The sequence below is a fragment of the Apiospora phragmitis genome (genome assembly GCF_038363925.1).
Source record: "Apiospora phragmitis strain CBS 135458 chromosome Unknown utg000005l:1.0-4161743.0:1.0-4166827.0, whole genome shotgun sequence".
Taxonomy (NCBI): Eukaryota; Fungi; Ascomycota; class Sordariomycetes; order Amphisphaeriales; family Apiosporaceae; genus Apiospora; species Apiospora phragmitis.
In genome coordinates, this window is record NW_027117403.1 from 3153410 (window position 1) to 3171203 (window position 17794).

Here is a 17794-nt window from a genome sequence, read left to right on the forward strand (position 1 = left end):
GCTAATATGAACATAGCGAGCCGCACGTCAAGAGCCTCAAAACATGCTCCAAAAGTATTCACCCTCTTCACCGTCCGCTGTTGGATCGCCACAACATGGAGTATCTGGACCTGCGACGCATCAACCACATCCCCCGTTATTCATCCTCGTCGTCGTGTGATCTGTGTGGCGAGCTGAACGTCCATCCCTGACTTTCCATATGGTCTAGCACGTGATATATGAGGGGGTCTTCCACCCTGTTTCCGCGATTGATCACGCTGCGGGTCAGTGCTGGACCTAACTTCTGCGTATCTAACTCGAGAATGACCTCCAGAAAGGCTGATGGTGGATTTGAGATGGTCACAATCCAAGCGTTGAACATGGGTGTGAAGAAGAAGAAAGTAATTGCAAGGCTTCCGTCTTCTGTTAACACTCGCGTCTCTTTCGCGGCTGCCTGCCCCTTTTTGTCTTCAAATGGCGGAATTGCCATCCATCAAGACATGGAATGGAGCTAACAACTTTCCATCACATGATGACACAACAAGAATCATTCCCATCGTCATCGTCATCATCACAACAGCCAGAAAAATAGCTATCTTCACAGCAGTCGTCTTCGCAACACTTATTATCGCAGCAGCAGCTTTCGCAGCACCCGTCGGCGCTCTCATCGTCTCCACTCGAGGCATAAGCAACTGCACCAGCGGCCCCGGGTACAGCCCCGCCCGCTACGTCGGCCGCGACGTAGCTGGCTGTCGGCTGATACTTGTTTCGGTACTCACTCGACGTACGCATGGTCTCCTGGTAGATATAGCCGCCGCTCCTCCGGTTCTCGGGATGATAGGCTGGCTGGGGAGTATCGATATATGGCTGCTGCTGCTGCTGTTGATAGTCATGGTAATACTCCTCATCATCGATACGTCCTACTTGGACCAAGAGGCTGTCGCTTTGAGGGTTTGAGAAGTTTTGCTGTTCCATATAAGTGTTTGGTAGCATGTCGGCTTCTTGTAGATCGACAGAGTTGTCAACAGTGTAGGAAGTATTCGAGTTTGACGTCGTCTGATAGTTATTCGTCATGATCTGAGGCTACTAAACGCTGTTCCAATAGGTTTAGTAAACGAAGACTAGATCATAGTGAGTATAACTAACCTTTGGTGGCTGGCATCATGGCGGGACGGGCCATGCCGCCGACTCTGAACTGGAGGAGACTGTCTATGAGCCGGGCCTCCTGGTCCTGAGCGGCTTATTGCCTGGTGAGCTCGTTCTTGTCTGACTTGCTACTGCACTCCAACCCTCCCGACCCCAGCCCCTTTGTTAGACTCTCTGTACGTTGTCCCCTATACCTGATAGTTTCGAGATCCATCCGGAACATCCAGGCTGCTCTCATGTTCAAACAGCTCATCGTCAAAGCCATCCAAAACGTCGCCTTTGGATGGTTAATATGAAGCCAACTCAGGCAGGACTCAACAAATACTTACTTCGGACTCCATGAATGGCCATTTACACTGCTTCCCAACGGCGTTCGACATCTCGTCTTATTAATACAAGAAGCCTTTGCTGTTCTCCGGCACTCAAAGCCTTGATGGAGAATAGTTTCGTTAGCTGTTCGAGATCTTTTTAAGGCCACGACTCTAGTCCTCCGCCTCAAGGTCTGCAGTTGAACAAGCTGTTGCTCTGATACGACTTCATGCTGACAAGTGGAAAGGAGATCGCTGTGGAAGTTGTCAATTGAGATCGATCTATTACTGTTGATGTTCAATAATGGCCTACATGGTGTACAAACGGGGCAAAGTGTTGATCCCCTGCAAGTAGCTGTGCACTTGCTTCCACGTGTGTGAAGTTCTCATTGCTGGGCGACCGATTCCTGATGCCTTCGAGCGTTGATCGGAGGCTAGCACAAGATACCCTCTGAGTTCCATTGCACGCTGTCATTTCTGTTTCTCTGACATACTTGTACGGCCTTGCCCATAGTGGCATGAGCTCTTGTCACACAAAAGTGACTTCCGGTTCTTTAAGTAACCACGCAACACATCCTGCAGCTTGGGTTCTATCCTGGTATTTGAGCTGTCATGTTCTCGCGCGTTGTCTCTTTCCATCCACCAATTTAACATCTCTGGACCACACAGCCTAATTACTCTGCTTAATCAGGCTGTGCTCTGACCGTGGTTAGGGCATAACCAACAGGGGAACGCATCCGAAGTGGGACTTTGGTGATCGAGCGATGTCTCCCTAAGTGGACATATATAAGTACCGAGAATCAATATTCGAAGTCCTTACGACGTTACAGAAATAAGTAAAGATGGGGGAAATAGTCCCAGAGTGTGGCCGGGCGAAAACGAGAATGATTGGCTCGGTAGTCGCTATGGCGTATGGCTCTCGCCCCTGATGCAGTGAGACCGCAACAGCTAAAGGCAGCACGTTTGGTGAGCCTCCCACATACCTAATGTAAGGCTTACATGGCGCGCATCGGGTTTGAAAATTGACCAAGCCTTCAGCCCGGAAATTGGGTGCCTCCCACCCTCAAATCTAGCATGTGGAAGGTCGGCGATAGAGCGTGAGTATTATTACAATACAGACGTTGCCCATATGTGCTGAAGCAATTTGGTATATCATCAACAGCTCTTTCTACACAGTGAAAAGCTAGTCCCAAGATTTACCCTTTCGCGACTATATGTAGGCAGCGAGGACCTTTAACGCCATATATCAAACCACAAGAATTGCCATGTATAGGTACTTACTTACGTTGTCTGCTAAGCTCCAGAAGCTAGGCAGCTCATCAGCTTACAGCGCGTCGCGTTTGATTCCATGACCTACAAATACGGACCACTGCAGAGTCTGCTTACTGCATATGCGAACTCGGGCAAGGACCGGGAGTCGCGATTGTTGAAAAGCTCTTTATCGTTGAGTGCCAGCCCTCAAGTAGTAAGATCGGCAATAAGGCTTAGCAGCGAAAGCAGGTGGGCACTGATGTCTTCACTTGCTTGGTGGACCTATCTAGGTTACGGTGGTTTTGGTAGGTACATACCTCTTAAATCTTGGTTCTACCTCACCTCTCCAGCTCCAAGTCTCCTTGCGACTCCTTGGAATATTGGATAAACATTTAGATAGATAAGTGACTTGGCAGGCCTAGAAGCAACTATATATATAAAAAAGTGTTGTGATATTGAGGTTTTGACTCGAGCATCAGTGTGTGTGCGTGTTTAGGTTAACAGATGTGTGCAATTATGGACATGTGAGCCCCATTTAATTAATGACAGTCATTCAACCACTGACACCACCCGCTTGAACCGCAAAGTGCCGAAGGTTGTCACTAAAACACTGATGCCTGACCTCACTTGAATGCTTCCAAACCGAGTGCAATTTTCGCCATAATGCTAGCACGCCGCCGACCACCCTTTGACTGCGCTTCTGCCCGCGGTCTGATGGGCGAATATGAGAAACCATCAAGGCGGAACATGATGGATTGGTCTGGGTGAAGATTACAACCAGTGCTGCTTATAGAATATGACGTGGAAGATCTGTATCAGATCATCTTCGGCCATCGGCATTCCGTCAATGTACTGGATTTCTCCGAATACCATTGCTAACCAGGGCTGTCCCATTTTTCTCTCGTAACATCCAACTGGTTCCTTGATTAGATATCAAACATCGATCGATCATGTCCTCCACCTCCACTACCAAATGATCATGAGATCCTTTTTGCTCTCCAACCCGGAGGCTTCGGTATTTACGATGCTGACTTTGCCAAAAGCTAGCCATGCATTATTTTCAAGATTGCTGCGCTGCGACTTCGCATGCTGCCAGCCCTCATACATACAACACCGGCCAGCCGGCATCGTCCCCACTTGGACGCACCCACTCGAACCGGGTCCTTTGATCATGGGCGCCTTTTTAGTGACACATGTAAATTATAGGTCGCTGTTCTAGAGTGAGGTTATACCCAAAATGTCATGTGCGTCCGGGTCCTTCGGACTGCTGGTAGACGGGCTGGTTGAAGACCACATCCCGATTGCTCCGAACCATGAAGATATCAACAGCATTGCTGCCGCCGTCTCGCAGACGAGCCCAGCTTCAAACGCTTCGTCGCCCTTGAATGTCTCGTGAGCATATTCTACTTATCCCTCGTTGGCTACAACCTCTTTGCGCGGCCGTACAGATCACGTTTCAACCCAAAGCAGACGCCTGCCTACTACCCACCCCCTTCCCCTTACTCGACTCCCTATGAAGAACATGGGCCAACAATCCAACATCTGCTTCTCCATTTCCAAAAAGCTTGAAGCCTTCCGCCGCTGGGCCAAGCTGAAGCAGTACCAGGTCGAGGTGACCTACGCCGTCAATACGTACACGCCGCTCGAGAAGGTCTTCTTCTACTCGCTGGTCCTGGTCCTTTTCACCCTCTCCTCGGCCGCCTTGGCCCTCTACCTCCTCCCACACATTTTGGGCCTGTTCTGTCATGCGTGGTACCTCCTTAGTTACGACGTGTACCAAACTGCATCGCACGTCCTTGCCGCCAACAAGAAGATGATGCTCGATGCGTCCAAGGGGCTTGCTGCCAGCCCGCTCGAATCTTCCGCTATGAGCATCTGATGAAGCTGTCGTTTTCAGACTTCGTCATTAGTTATGTTGTGGTGGTTATCGCAGCTGCCACTTTCCCCCATATTCGCAGAGTAATACTTAAGGGGGAAGGGGAGTCAGGGGCAGAGGGGCCTGGACCCAAGTCCATCATTCGCCAAGGCCACAAACCCAGTGACACAACTTCTTCCCAGACGCGATGGTCAACGACTGCTGGCATGCAAGCATGCATGTACAAGAGGGCCACAGTTTCCCATTTGGGGGACTCGTCAAACCAGCAATTCCGCGCGCCGCACCGGCACCGCGAGGAGGAGGGCTAACACTCCTCACTTTCTGCTCCAGTCAATCGCTATTGTCGAGCGAATGGATTGCTTCCACCGGATAGCATGCACTGGTTCAGGAAGAGCCTCACGCAACAAGTCGCAGCCGGGGGTTCCCTTTGCAGACCAATCTACTGCCAACCCCAATCCATCTGCGCCAACTAATGCATTTGTCCACAGTAATGGAATAGAATTACGCGTAGCCGCCCAAGGACACTGGCCCAATCGGTTGCTAGATAGCTGGGAGTATTGCAAACATAGTCTGCCTTTACCTATATGGATAAAGGGGACTGCAATTGTGGAATGGGCGGATGTGGTATATTCAAGCTCATGTCTGTCCCGGGCGAGAAGGCCAAAGAGAGCACATCTGGAAAGCGGACATGCACCTGTCGTGGCCTTCGCCAACGGATCAGGTAAATGCGCCGAGTTTGTGACATGGCCGGGGTCTATATAGAGTCTAATGTTCAAATGCAGGTGCATCTGAGGATGAACCAGTTATATTAGTGCACGACATGAAATTTATCGAGTTTGTTGAGTTAAGATAAAGACACTACCGTTGAAGTTCGCCCTCGGCGTCGCTTTTTTGGAGTTGCGAACCTAACCCCGCGAGTAACCGGTTACGCCGCAACCTACCATTTCTCGACTTCATCAAGTTCAGCGAGAGCCAAAATCGTCACCCGTGGAGAGTTCGCTGATTGAACAGGTTAGGGTGAACCCCCCACCTGATTGCCATTATATCTCAACGGCTTCCTTAAGACCAGACGGACGCGCCAAATTGCTGTGGCATCTACCGTTTTGTATCCGCAGCCAACTGCGGTGTGATGATGGTCTCCTCAAACCCATTGCCTCATCAAAGGTTGACACTAGTACAGCTCCTCTACCGCTTTGAATGATGGCGTACCCGCACGAGAGTCGCGCAGATTACACGACACAAGACATCGTTCGAGAAGCTTGGGACCAGCTGGGTCTCCCTATCGAGGCACTCGGTGCACTATCGCTACCCGGGGAACAGGGCCCTGCAGTCCCGTCTTCTTTCAAGATCGGGCTGCTTGCGCAAGGTGCGATCGCTACCGCTGCGTTGGCAGCCGCCCTCTCTATGCGGTGCGCAATGAACAGCCGGTACCCATGGTTACTGTGCCGCTTCAACACGCCGTTGCCGAGTTCAGATCAGAGAGGTTATATTGTCTAAATGGGGAGCCGACGCCCAACCTATGGGGAACGATCGGGGATTTGCATCCAGCCCAGGACGGCTTCGTACGAATTCATGACAACTTCCCCAATCACCGAGATGGGATCCTACGAGTCCTGGGACTGCCGCAGGATGGCAGTGCCACGCGTGTCGACGTCTCAATCGCGACACGGAAGTGGAACAAAGTCGATTTGGAAACGGCCGCCCTGGAGGACGGGGTATGTGCCTACGCGCTACGGACTTACGAAGAGTGGGATGTCTTGCCACAGGCACTAGAGATGGGCAACCCTTTCCCCGTCTCCATCAGGAAAGTTAGTGGTGGCGGCGGTAATGCCGATCAACCGGGCCTTCTCGCCACCCTAGAGCGCAACGGCGACCGATGCCTCCGCGGACTAAGGGTGTTGGAGATGAGCCGCGTCATCGCCGCACCCGTAGCCGGGAGGACGCTGGCGGCGCACGGTGCCGACGTCCTGTGGGTGACGTCGCCCGAGCTGCCGGCGTTGCCAGCTCTCGACATCGACACGAGCCGAGGCAAGCGGGCGGTTCAGTTGAATCTCGATAACGGGGAGGGGGGGACAAGGAGACACTACTTGAGCTTGCGACTACTTGCGACGTCTTCATTCAGGGCTATAGGCCCGGCAGTCTCGCCGAGCGCGGTCTATCGCCGAAGGCACTCGCCGCGCGAAGCTCAGGGGGCATCATCATCGGGAACATGTCGGCCTTTGGCCCTAGGGGGCCCTGGGCGGGCAGAAGGGGCTTCGACTCGCTCGTGCAAACCTGTTCTGGCATGAACGTGTCGGAAGCAGAGCACTACGGGGCCGGCGAATCTGCGCGACCAACACCATGCCAAACGCCAGATCACGCCGCAGGCTACTTCCTGGCGGCTGGGATCTGCGCCGCATTACACAGAAGAGCGGCAAATGGAGGAGGTTCTTACGCGGTCGACGTGTCGCTGGCTGGGGTCATGCAGTACTTACGCAGCCTAGGGCAGTACGGGGGAACATCGGGCTTCGAAGATGGGCCTGATGATCTTCTGCAGCCCGCGGTGGAGATGGACCCGGCGTTGTTTGAAACACGCAGCACAGGCTTCGGGGAATTGAGAGGGGTGCGGCACTCCGCGGCTGTTAATGGGTGCGCGCCGGGCTGGGACGAGATGCCGAAGCCGCTGGGCTCTGACGTGCCGGCTTGGCTGCCGTGACGTGACGACTAGGACGCGCAATTTACAGAATCCCTCGCTATTGTGACGCGATGTTTCGTTTCTCTCTAGTGTTTCCATTGGGGGTATATCGTAGCATGGCTTTATCTGGGTTCGACTAATCCAATGGTCTCGTGGCGAATGCTGCGAGTGGACTGGGACCTGCCGCACTCGGCCGGAATGCCCTGGGATGATGAGGGGAATATTGGACTGGGCCGGAGTCGAGTCTGTAGATAGCGCGAGTGGTGGCTGGGCTATAGTTGTTCGAAACCCGTCCAAGAGCTCTCCGTAGCATACATTGGCCATGATCCCAATCGTACATAATGATACCACGCTGCAATATGAATATATGCAACATCAGATGTGCCGTTTCCTCCATAATTCCCCTTTTGCGCTGCGGTCGTACTGAAACCGAAAAGGACAGAAGAGAGAGAGCACCGTAGCTGTCTCTAAATACCGGTCGCCAACCCCAGATTCCGCGGAGTGGATTAGCGAGCGGCTCGGAGTCCATAATAACTCTCATCTAGGTCGACAATGTAGATCCCTGGAGTGAAGCACAAGGATATAACCCACACCGGTAGAGCCCTTGTCCCCCACCGGCTATGCAGCCATTCTGGGGCAAACGAACTACTGTGGAGCGCCCTTAGTTGCATATTGGCGACTCAGTGTCGCAGGATAGGCCTACGGAAATGACTTCTGACCCGTGGGTGCGGAGTCAGCAAGCACGCCTCCTCTCCAGTTGCCAGCCAGCTACTAGGGGGTTGGGTTGGGTGCAACGGCAGAAACCTGTTTGATACTCGGCTGATTCGAGAGTATAGTATAATGGGGAATCCGTTTCAACCATCCCTTTTGATCTCCTAGAAAAGAGCAGCTGGCTGTCCGTCAGTAGAGTCGACAAGAGAGAGAAACCTTTGCCCAACATGTCAGACACCAAAATGGAAGAGGGTCGGACTGAGACGGTAGAGAATATCAAGGAGCATGGGGAGCATCACGGGCAGGAATACGCAACTGGCACAGTCCAGTTGATAGATTCGAAGCATGTGGTGCTGATTCCAACTCCGAGTCGAGATCCGTACGGTATGTTTGTTTCCCCTGTTACTTTCTTCCCCTGAGCAGAAACATCAAAAAAAGAAAAGGCAAAGTGGGATGATGCCTTACGAGAAGACAAGAATGGCTACTGACACGGGACGTTTACACAGACCCCCTGAACCTCCCCGAATGGCGCAAGAACCTCATCGTCCTCATCATCGGCATGTACTCGGCCTTCGCCGTGCTCGCGACGTCGGGCATGGGCGCCATCGCGCCCGTCGTGACGGCCATGTACCCGCACGACGACCCGGCCCGGGTGACGGACCTGCTGACGTCCCCGACGCTCTTCATGGGCGTCGGCAACCTGTTCGCGATGCCGCTGGCCGACGCCGTGGGACGGCGGCCCGTGTTCCTGGGCTCGCTGGCCCTGTCCATCGTCGCGGGTGTCTGGTGCGCGTGCTCCGGGTCTTCACTCAAGTCGCACATCGCGGCGCGCGATATCTTGAGCATGGCCGCGGGACAGAGCGAGGCGCTTACGGCTCTTATTGTGCAGGAGGTCTGCTTTGTGCACCAGCGCGCTACCAAGGGGACGTGGAATGCGGCGATCCAGGGGAGTGTTTGCGGGGCCATGTTCGTGGCTACGACGTACCTCGTGCCTGCTTGGGGGCTCAAGTGGTGGTACGGCATCATTACTATTGTCAACGCCATCATCTTGGTCTTCGCCGTCCTCTTCGTGCCCGAGACCCTGTACCAGAGGGTCGTGGAAGATTATGGTACGTACCTGCCACAACCTCTCTCTCTCTCTCTCTATTCCCCTATCTTCCACTCTCAAAAGTCTCAGCTCGCATATTGACTCCTGAATCATCTTCAACAGACGGCGAGACCCACGAAGCCAACTCCACCTCAGACGGCGCCAAAGTCGAGCGCGTCACCACGACGGCGAACCACACCCTGGACCACGTCCGCTACAGCGCGCGCACGTGGCGGCGGGACCTGCGCGTCTTCCACGCCGCGCCGCGGTGGCGCATGATGGGCACCCTGTACCAGGACGCCGCCAAGGGCCTGACGGTACCCACGATCATGTGGCTGCTCGTGCTCAACGGCGCGTTCTTGGGGGTGTACGTGTTCCAGTCGTCCACGTTCGCGGGCATCCTGCTGGCGCCGCCGTTCGGGCTCGCGTCCGAATGGCTCGGGTTCGTGCAGCTGTCGCTCATCGTGGCCAACTTTGTGGCGGTGCCTATTGTTGGGTATGGGTCGGATTACTTGATTAAGTTGGCGAGTCGGGTTGATAAGGGGGTTTATGAGGTAAGAAGCAAGCCCATCATCTCCTCTCGTCTTTCTTTCTTTTCCCTGAATGAAGAGTTCAGGGCAAAAGATGGCACGAAAGTCGCTGACACTGTGCCCCTAAAACCCAGCCCGAGTTCCGCCTCCTCACCGGCATCCTCCCCGCCATCGCCGCCGTCCTCTCCTGCGTCATCTACGGCCAAACCGGCGCCCACGCCGCCACGTCACCGCAGTGGTCGTCGTGGGCCGGGATCGCGGTGCCCTACGCAATGGGGTACGCGGCCTTCCTGGGCGCCAACACGGTGGGCATCACGTACGTGCTGGACAGCTGGCCGCGCGAGGCGGGCGCGCTTTTGCTCGTGGTCGCGGCCGGTCGGGGGTTCATCTCGTTCGGGCTCGGGTACGCGACTGCCCCGTCGGTCGACCGGCTGGGCTACGACGGCGCGTCGAATCTGTACGCCGTCGTGTGCGGGGTCGTAAGCGTGCTCGGGGTGCCGGCGTTCTTCTGGGGGAAGCGGGTAAGGCATTGGACGCTGCGGCATTACTGGCCGGTGGAATAGGGGTGTGGAGAGGGCAGTGTAAGAGTAAGTTGCTCATGTATGAATAAGATATAGTCGGACAAATCGGATGGGACGTGGGAGGTGGGAGATGATAGACATGTTGATGGGGTACCAGCGGATTATGAGGGTTTGTTATAGGCTTTTGGGCGATATACGCCTTTTATCCGAGAATAGAATATACTTTCCAACTCAGACTTATAATCAACCTGGTTAATCTGAGTCCTCCGGGCCCCAGATCTGGTATGCTAATATAAGAACACGAAACGTGGTGTATGTGTATTACCCAGGAGTGACCTTATATCTTTAATCCTACTATCGTGGGTCGCGATGTCGTCTTTTCTCGTCTGCGACAGCTTCATCAAATCCTCTCTTTGAACAACAACCATGCTGCACCCAGCATGGTATTGTCATCGTCGCGAACTTCGACACCGGCAATTATTTACCTGGTGCTGTAATACAACGAGGCCACCCCATGGCCAGTTGCCCCAAAAGGGGCAAACCCGATTTTGGTTGGATTAACAAAATGTATTTTTTAAAAACCGTTGTTAACCACCAACTATCTAGAGGTATCGTGCGCAGACACAAAACAACCATCGCTCGCCTGATGTACCCACTCCCGAGACCCATGCTCATCATCCGAACTCCCTTCGGAGACGTTAGGCTCCTATGCCTTATTTCGTCCCGACTTCCGCGAGCGGGTTTGGGGGCCCGTGGGCTCTTCGAGGCCCGTCGCCATGGCGTCTTCGGCCATGATCTGCGCGCCCACCTCGTCGACGCCGTCGCTGTCGGTAGTCACTTCAATGCTCGGCCGGATGGTGTCCGCGCCCAGCACTTCACGCATGATCTTCTTCCCTCATCCATCTCTCCATTCATCGACCCACAGCTCATGCATTTCCAGAGGCCCACATCGGCCAGCGCCTTGGTTCCGGGCGGGGCTTGGCCATTGACCAGGCGGCAGTTTTGGCAGATCAGCACAATGCGATTCTTAGGCGCGGTTTCGTCCTCGCCGAGCATCAGGTCCAGAATGCGATCGTACCATCGGTGGCTGTTGGGGTTGTGGTCGTATTGCGGGTAAGGAGTATGAGGCAGATCATCGGCGTTCGGTGCGAACTCGGCAGTGAACTCCTGCTGTTGGTGGCGCGGCGGAGAGATGTGCGAAGACGAAGGACGCGAGGGGAGGAAGTGGAATCAGGTTTGGGTGTCTAATAGAGGTGGGTGCGCCCTGAGCTGACGGCGGTCTCTGGATGTTGGCGGTCGGCGGGGGTGCGAAACTCGTTCTTGAAGGAGGTCCATTGGGGACCAAGGCTTGAGTGCCGGCCGCGTCTATTGTCCCCGTCCTTGGCGTTCTTGTCCCTTTCATCATCGCCCTGGTTCTGGGTAGCGCGTTTGGGCTTCTCGCCTCCGTATTTCTCCAGCAATTCATGGGTAGAATCGTACTTGGTGGCGTCCTTGAGCTTCTGGATCGTAGTGGCACGCTCGGATTGCTGGTCCTTCAATCTCGCTTCGAGGGTCTCTATGCGCATGGTGAAGTAGGCGTGGGTGAGGGTGCGCATGACATAGATCAGTACCGGACCGCCAGTCATGCCAACCCATTCCCAGCCGCCCAAATTCTGATAGCCGACCACGAGGATCAGGACGATCGCGTAGACCAGGTAGGCGAAGGACAAGTAGAGCGTCCATAGCACCTTGATGCGCCTCGATCTCGTGCGAACTTTGTCGAGTTGGAGTTGGGTAGCGGTGATCTTGGCAGACAAGGTCGAGAGAGTCTTTTCGAACGAGGCCGGCGAGGAGTCCTCACCCTAGAAATAGAGAGTTAAGTTAGGTGACCAACCATATGTAACATAGGAGTTGTCGCCACGTATCCCGCATGAACTTACCTTCCAGGGCCAAAACGAAACCATCTTCGCGGGCAAGATGGGTGGTGTAAAGAGGCGGGCACGGCTAGCTCATGGCTAGAAACCGATTTTAAACAGACGAATGAAAGCGGAGGTAGAAGAGGAAATTTGACGACAGCTGTTTGATTGCCAGCAGCGAAGTGTCGGAATAGGGATTGACTCAGACAGGCAAGAAAGGGGGAGCTTGGCAAATGAAGGTATTGAAGACTAAAGTAAATTGGAAGAAGAGGGCCAGAGGGCGACAAACGGAAAGCGCAACGGGATTCTAATGTTTGGATTGCAGCGAAGATCAATGTGACGACATCTTCAAGGTTGTGTGGTCATACTGCAGTGCAGGGCAGGTAAAGCAGGTAGGGTGGCCGTAGGTGGTGTCCTACCTGAGCTACCTCTTTAGGCGAACGGGCGGTTTCTGGGTTACACCTGGCTGGTACACGGCCTGCAGCGGAAAAGGGAGAGGAGGTAGGTAAGACACACAGTCCCGGGACCGGCACCTCCCAGACGCCGACAATCGTTCAATCTGTTCTGCGCGACAGCAACCCAGCAAGGATCGCCTGGGACCAGCTTGGGTAGCGCATCGCAGCGCTTTGATGCAGGCTAAAACACTGGGGGAGAGACCCCTACACTTTCCGAGCTTAGGCGAGTTTCTGGAACGGCTTGAACAGTAATCGGACACCTGGCGCATCTTGCTGACTTTGACATTGCAAGCTCCAATAGAGAACATACTATTGAATTTGAAACTTGTTGGCCTTATTTTTTTTCTTCTCTATTTATTCCACGGGTTATGATGGTATGCTATACAATACATATATCCTACCGAACTTATACCTCCTGCTCTTGTTTTCGAACGACGTCGGTGCATACGTAGGCAGTACTCTGTCTACGGGCTTATTTCCTAGTGGTCAGTCCTGGTCGGCTGTGGTACACCAGCAAAAAGACTGATGCGCCAGCGATACGATACATGTCCTCTCCAGTGCTTCGTACATGTAACGAAATCTCACCACAACCACACAGGCATTACGCGGTCCGCTGCACCAGCATAAATAAGTGGATGGCATCCATGACCGATCTGTATCTATTCTTGTAGCAGTAGCAAAGGGGATAGGCGGAACTACGGATTGCCCATCATGTTCCAGGTACATCTTCCCCCTCCAACACAACCACCCGTAACTTACCCGTTCGGTGCTCTAGCGATTCAAAAGCGCCCTCGACAAGTCGATAGCCGAGGAGCAGGCGCGCCAGAAGACTCTGCAAGAACAACGGAGCAATACTGCCTCGCCCTCTTCGAGTAGCCGGCCGCAATCCATTTCACGTACCAACAGCTCGGCCGCGAAGCGCAAGGCCAGGAAACCAGGCCAGGATTCAGCCAATGGCTCCGATAATCTCCCCAACACCGATCCCGCTGTCTTCGAGGCCGCTTTTGCCCTCGACGACGAGGAGGCCGAGGCCAAAGCTGCTGTCACAAATTCCGAGAATGGCGATGTCTCAGAAAAGGGCGTGAAGGGGGACTCGTCCCCAGACGCCACGAATTCCGAGAAACCCGAAGCCAAGGAGAAGACGGAAACCAATGGCGACAAGAAGAAAAGAACAGCTCCAGCTCCCGTTACGGCGGCAGACTTGCCCCCTGAAATCCAGGCCAAGCTGCGCAAACTCGACAAGCTAGAGAAGACTTATCCGGGTACGTATTGCAAATTTGCATTCAATATTGGTGTAGTAGTGGCACAAGACTTGTTTGTCTTCTATTCAGACAGTCGCACTAATACCCCGTCGTGCTACCAGAACTTCTACGATCCTATCGAATTGCGCATGGTCGCGCCACTGCCATTGAGCCCTTCGAACGAGCCCTCCGCGAACACACTCCCTTGACCTCTATTAAGGACACGGATGCGCTTGTCGAGTATCTCAACCAGCTAAACCTGAAGGGCAATATGGTTATGGACGAATTCAAGCGGGTTTCCGCCGAGAAGGATACCCTCAAGAAAAAACACGACGAAACCAGCCAAGAGCTTACGACCCTGAAGGAGGAGATGGCGGCATTGAAGGCTGCCAGCCCCCCGGCAACGTCAACAGAGAATTCCGAAGCGTCCAAGGCGGCCGAGGGCGACGCTACGAAGAAGGATGCCACTTCTACGGAAGAGCCAACACAGACCGTCAAGTCGCCTGTCACGTCGATCCTTGGCGTCTTCTTTCCGAAAACAGAAGCCCGAGTCTAACGAGAACGACAATAAGGATGTTAGCGAGGATATGTTTTCGTATGATGACGAGATCCCCCAGCTTCAGGCCGAGGTTGCCTCCAAAACCGAGGAGATCTCCAAGCTCAAATCCGAAGTTGGAAACTTGAAGGACGAAATCGCCGTGGCAAAGGAGAACAGTGCCGAGCTTGTTGAGAACTTGGAGCGGGCCACCCGGGAGCTCAGCGAATCGAGGGATAAGACGGCTGTCGACAACTCGCTGCAAACCCAATTGGATTCTAGGAACGTCGAGATCACCTCTTTGACCGAAAAGCTAGAGGCGGCGCAATCCCAGCTGAGAGACGTTGAGTCAAGTTTGAAGCAAGAGAAAGCATCGGCGGCCGAGGCAGCCAAGAAGCACCAAGCTGAAACCAGGGCCGCAGGCGAAGAAAAGTCCAAGATGGATGGTGAGCTCAAGAAATCAATGGAGTCGTATGCTTCGTTGGAGAAGAAGATCAAGGATTTGAGTTCGGAAATCGATGCTATGAGCAAGGCTAAGAGCGAAAGCCTGGCCAAGGTCGATGAGCTCGAGAAGCAACTGAACGAAGCTATCCAAGCAAAGCCAGCTACACCAGCTGCTTCCCCAGCCGCTGCCCCCGCCGCGGGCAAGCTTGAGGTGCCGGCGGCGTCTGGAACTACCGCTAGCCAAAAGAAGAAGAACAACAAGAAAAAGAAGAAGGGCGGCGCTGCGACTGCTACTGCTGCTGCTACCGAAGCCACGCCATCCGAGACATCGGAAGCACCACCCTTGTCGCCTATGGAAAGTCCGGACACAGCCCGCCATGCGCGAGGAGCTTTCGAAACTGAAGGAAGACATTTCCCAAAAGGACACTCAGATTGAGAAACTCTCCAAGCAACGCAAGACGGAGGAGGATCTACGTGAGGAGGTTGAGAACATGCAAGAAAACCTACTCCATATCGGTCAAGACCACGTCGAAGCCAAGGAGCGAATCAAGGAGTTGGAGTCTCAGAAGAAGTCCCTGCTTTCCCGCATCACGGAACTGGAGGCTGAAATCGCCACCGGGGCCTCAAAATCCGAGAGCACCGCCAAGCTTGAGGCCGAGTACAAGACGATGAAGGACGAGTATGAGGAACTCAAGACCAAGTCACAGACCTTGAGTTCGGATTTGGGTGCGGCGCAACAGCTCGCGCAGTCGCGATACAGGGATCTTACAGACCTTCGCGAGGTCCTCTCCAAGGCCCAGCCGGAGCTCAAATCACTCCGCCAAGATTCTGCACTTCTCAAGACCACCAAGGAGGAGCTGTCAGCTAAACAGACCGAGATTCGCAACCTGGAGAAGCGGGAGACCCAGCTCAAGGCCGAGGTGGCCCGTGTACAGCGAGTGGGAACGGATCGCGAAGGCGAGATAAGAAACCTGAACGATCGGCTGGCAGCCGAGGTTAAGACCCGCGCACGCCTCGAAGATGAGAAGAGGGTGGCTGGGCGCGACTACAGGCGGTCCGAAGCCGAGAAGGTTGAACTGTCGGTCAAAGCGGAGAAGGCGACCAGAGAGCTCGAATCCCTGCAATCCGAACTGGCCCAAGTGCGACCCAAGATCAAGGCTTTGGAAGATGACGTCGAGGCGCTGCAGAAGGAGCGCGACTCCCTTAAGGAGGAAGTCGACCTGAAGACGGCGCAGTACAACTCGTGCCAAGGCCTCCTCGGGTCTATGCGCGACCAGACGGCCGAGCTCAGCGTGCAGCTGAAGGAAGCTCGCGGCTCCGCCGAGTCGCTGGAAGAGGAGCTGGCCGAGGTGCAGAAACACCTTCAGGAGCGGACACGGGAGGGCGAGTCGATGCGCCGCATGATCAACGAGGTGGACGAGCGCGCCGACGCCAAGGTGCGCGACATGCGGGCGCGGATGGAGGCGGCGGTCGAAGAGCGCGACCGGATCGAGGACGAGTCGTCGGCGCTGGCGCGGAAGCGGGCACGCGAGAACGAGGAGCTCCGCACCAAGACGCGCGACCTCGAGCGCGACGTCAAGACCCTCGGCAGCGAGAAGGAGGAGCTGGAGTCCCGCGAGCGCGAGTGGAAGTGCTGCCGCGAGGAGCTCGAGCAGGTCGAGGAGAAGTCGGCGGCCGCGGTCGAGGAGATGCGGTCGGTCGTGGCGAACCTGCGGACGGCGCTCGACGCGTCCGAGGCGCAGGTGCGCGAGGCCGAGAAGCAGCGGGCGGACCTGCGCAAGCTGCTGGACGAAAGCCGGGCGCGGTACGAGAAGCTGCAGAAGGAGCTCAAGACGGTGCAGGGCAAGCTCGTGACGGTGGCGCCCAGCAGCCGCAGCAGCATGGACAGCACGCGGTCCGGCTCCAACGGGGCAGCGGCGGCGCAGGGGCCCGATACTATGTATCTCAAGACGATCCTGCTGCAGTTCCTCGAGGTCAAGGACGAGAAGGTGCGGGGGCAGCTTGTCCCGGTGCTGGGCAAGCTCTTGAAGTTCGATCGGTACGTTTTTGCATCTTGGTGTTATACTTGACCCCCTCTGGTGCTCACGAATGTTCTAAATGGCTAACTTTATTGCGCAGAAATGATGAGCAGAAGTGGATGAATGCCGTTCAACACCTAGGCAAGCCCGGGCGGTAAGCTTGTATGGTAGAATCTTGTAATGATCAATAGACACAGATGATATACGTGAGCAGTCTATGGCCTACGGGTTTACAAGAGTACCATGTCCTCGAGACGGGTTAATAGTTCCTACATCCCTCGTCCTTCACCGCTGCGTGATCCCCCGAAGCTTCCTATGGCCAGTTCTTACGAACAGTATATTATCACGTCTGTAGTTTTCGTACTGATTCTTCTAAGAGGACATGTAGCCACCCATTGCTGAACGTAGAGCGTACCTAGCCGTTGCTAACTAAGGGGGGAATTGCCCCACTGGACCGACCGAAAGCTTTTTACTTGGGTTACCCTTGACAAACTGTAACTCTCCCCAATCTTTCGAACCCTTTTTTCCGAAGCCGATTCGATCCGTCACGTCGCACCGCACCCCAGCCCCACCACACCACACCACACCACACCACACCGTCACCCTCACAACATAAACCATCGTGAGCGGTACTGTCTTCAACAAATACAAAACCAGCCTGGTTAGCTCAATCGGTAGAGCGTGAGACTCTTAGTATACGCGTTCCCGGCTCCCCAGGCGTTCGCCGTGCTCCGAGGTTATCTCAAGGCTGCGGGTTCGACCCCCGCATCGGGCTCAATTCCTGATGCATTCATCTCAGATGAATAATCTCTTTTGTTTTCGGTCTTTACTTCTTTTTATCCTGTTTTTTTACTTCATTCTTTTTTTTCCTACTTCGCAAGTTCAAAGCTTTGCGCAATGCCGTTAAAGGCCATTCGATCAGACTTTTGAGCTGGCTGGGTAAGGTCCTTTATTTTACACTTCGCACTACCCTAACAGCTGAACAGCGGCTCCTGGTGTTTTGGCTGGAATTCCAGATCGATCTACGAGATTCGCTTGCGTTGCGCCCTGGGGGTTTACAGAAGACTGTTCTGTCAAATCCAGCAGCTAGGTTAAAAGTGACGTGATTCAAACAGTTTGAAGT

General features: G+C 54.4%; 8 protein-coding genes across 8 annotated transcripts; 6 read left to right on the forward strand and 2 right to left on the reverse strand.

Annotated features, from left to right (window-relative positions):
• Nucleotides 1-504: 504 nt before the first annotated feature.
• On the reverse strand, nucleotides 505-1053 carry PG994_004967 (uncharacterized protein; the record flags this gene model as incomplete). Its single annotated transcript, XM_066856376.1, has 1 exon — nucleotides 505-1053. One exon carries the CDS (start codon nucleotides 1051-1053, stop codon nucleotides 505-507), a length of 549 nt encoding a protein of 182 aa, XP_066718543.1.
• Nucleotides 1054-4197: 3144 nt separating this feature from the next.
• PG994_004968 (uncharacterized protein) lies at nucleotides 4198-4563 on the forward strand (the record flags this gene model as incomplete). Its single annotated transcript, XM_066856377.1, has 1 exon — nucleotides 4198-4563. The coding sequence occupies one exon, from the start codon at nucleotides 4198-4200 to the stop codon at nucleotides 4561-4563; it is 366 nt and encodes a 121-aa protein (XP_066718544.1).
• Nucleotides 4564-5993: 1430 nt separating this feature from the next.
• PG994_004969 (caiB/baiF CoA-transferase family protein) lies at nucleotides 5994-7255 on the forward strand (the record flags this gene model as incomplete). Its single annotated transcript, XM_066856378.1, has 2 exons — nucleotides 5994-6599; nucleotides 6653-7255. 2 exons carry the CDS (start codon nucleotides 5994-5996, stop codon nucleotides 7253-7255), a joined length of 1209 nt encoding a protein of 402 aa, XP_066718545.1.
• Nucleotides 7256-8172: 917 nt separating this feature from the next.
• On the forward strand, nucleotides 8173-10125 carry PG994_004970 (major facilitator superfamily transporter; the record flags this gene model as incomplete). Its single annotated transcript, XM_066856379.1, has 4 exons — nucleotides 8173-8329; nucleotides 8452-9054; nucleotides 9117-9586; nucleotides 9697-10125. 4 exons carry the CDS (start codon nucleotides 8173-8175, stop codon nucleotides 10123-10125), a joined length of 1659 nt encoding a protein of 552 aa, XP_066718546.1.
• A 664-nt stretch (nucleotides 10126-10789) lies between these two features.
• On the reverse strand, nucleotides 10790-12026 carry PG994_004971 (uncharacterized protein; the record flags this gene model as incomplete). The annotated part of the gene is made up of 4 exons (XM_066856380.1): nucleotides 10790-10956; nucleotides 11007-11250; nucleotides 11358-11924; nucleotides 12003-12026. 4 exons carry the CDS (start codon nucleotides 12024-12026, stop codon nucleotides 10790-10792), a joined length of 1002 nt encoding a protein of 333 aa, XP_066718547.1.
• Nucleotides 12027-13144: 1118 nt separating this feature from the next.
• Nucleotides 13145-14230, forward strand: PG994_004972 (uncharacterized protein; the record flags this gene model as incomplete). Its single annotated transcript, XM_066856381.1, has 3 exons — nucleotides 13145-13153; nucleotides 13209-13695; nucleotides 13797-14230. 3 exons carry the CDS (start codon nucleotides 13145-13147, stop codon nucleotides 14228-14230), a joined length of 930 nt encoding a protein of 309 aa, XP_066718548.1.
• Nucleotides 14231-14261: 31 nt separating this feature from the next.
• Nucleotides 14262-15089, forward strand: PG994_004973 (grip; the record flags this gene model as incomplete). The annotated part of the gene is made up of 1 exon (XM_066856382.1): nucleotides 14262-15089. One exon carries the CDS (start codon nucleotides 14262-14264, stop codon nucleotides 15087-15089), a length of 828 nt encoding a protein of 275 aa, XP_066718549.1.
• Nucleotides 15090-15144: 55 nt separating this feature from the next.
• PG994_004974 (vesicular transport protein) lies at nucleotides 15145-16829 on the forward strand (the record flags this gene model as incomplete). The annotated part of the gene is made up of 2 exons (XM_066856383.1): nucleotides 15145-16691; nucleotides 16772-16829. The coding sequence occupies 2 exons, from the start codon at nucleotides 15145-15147 to the stop codon at nucleotides 16827-16829; spliced, it is 1605 nt and encodes a 534-aa protein (XP_066718550.1).
• Nucleotides 16830-17794: the final 965 nt, after the last annotated feature.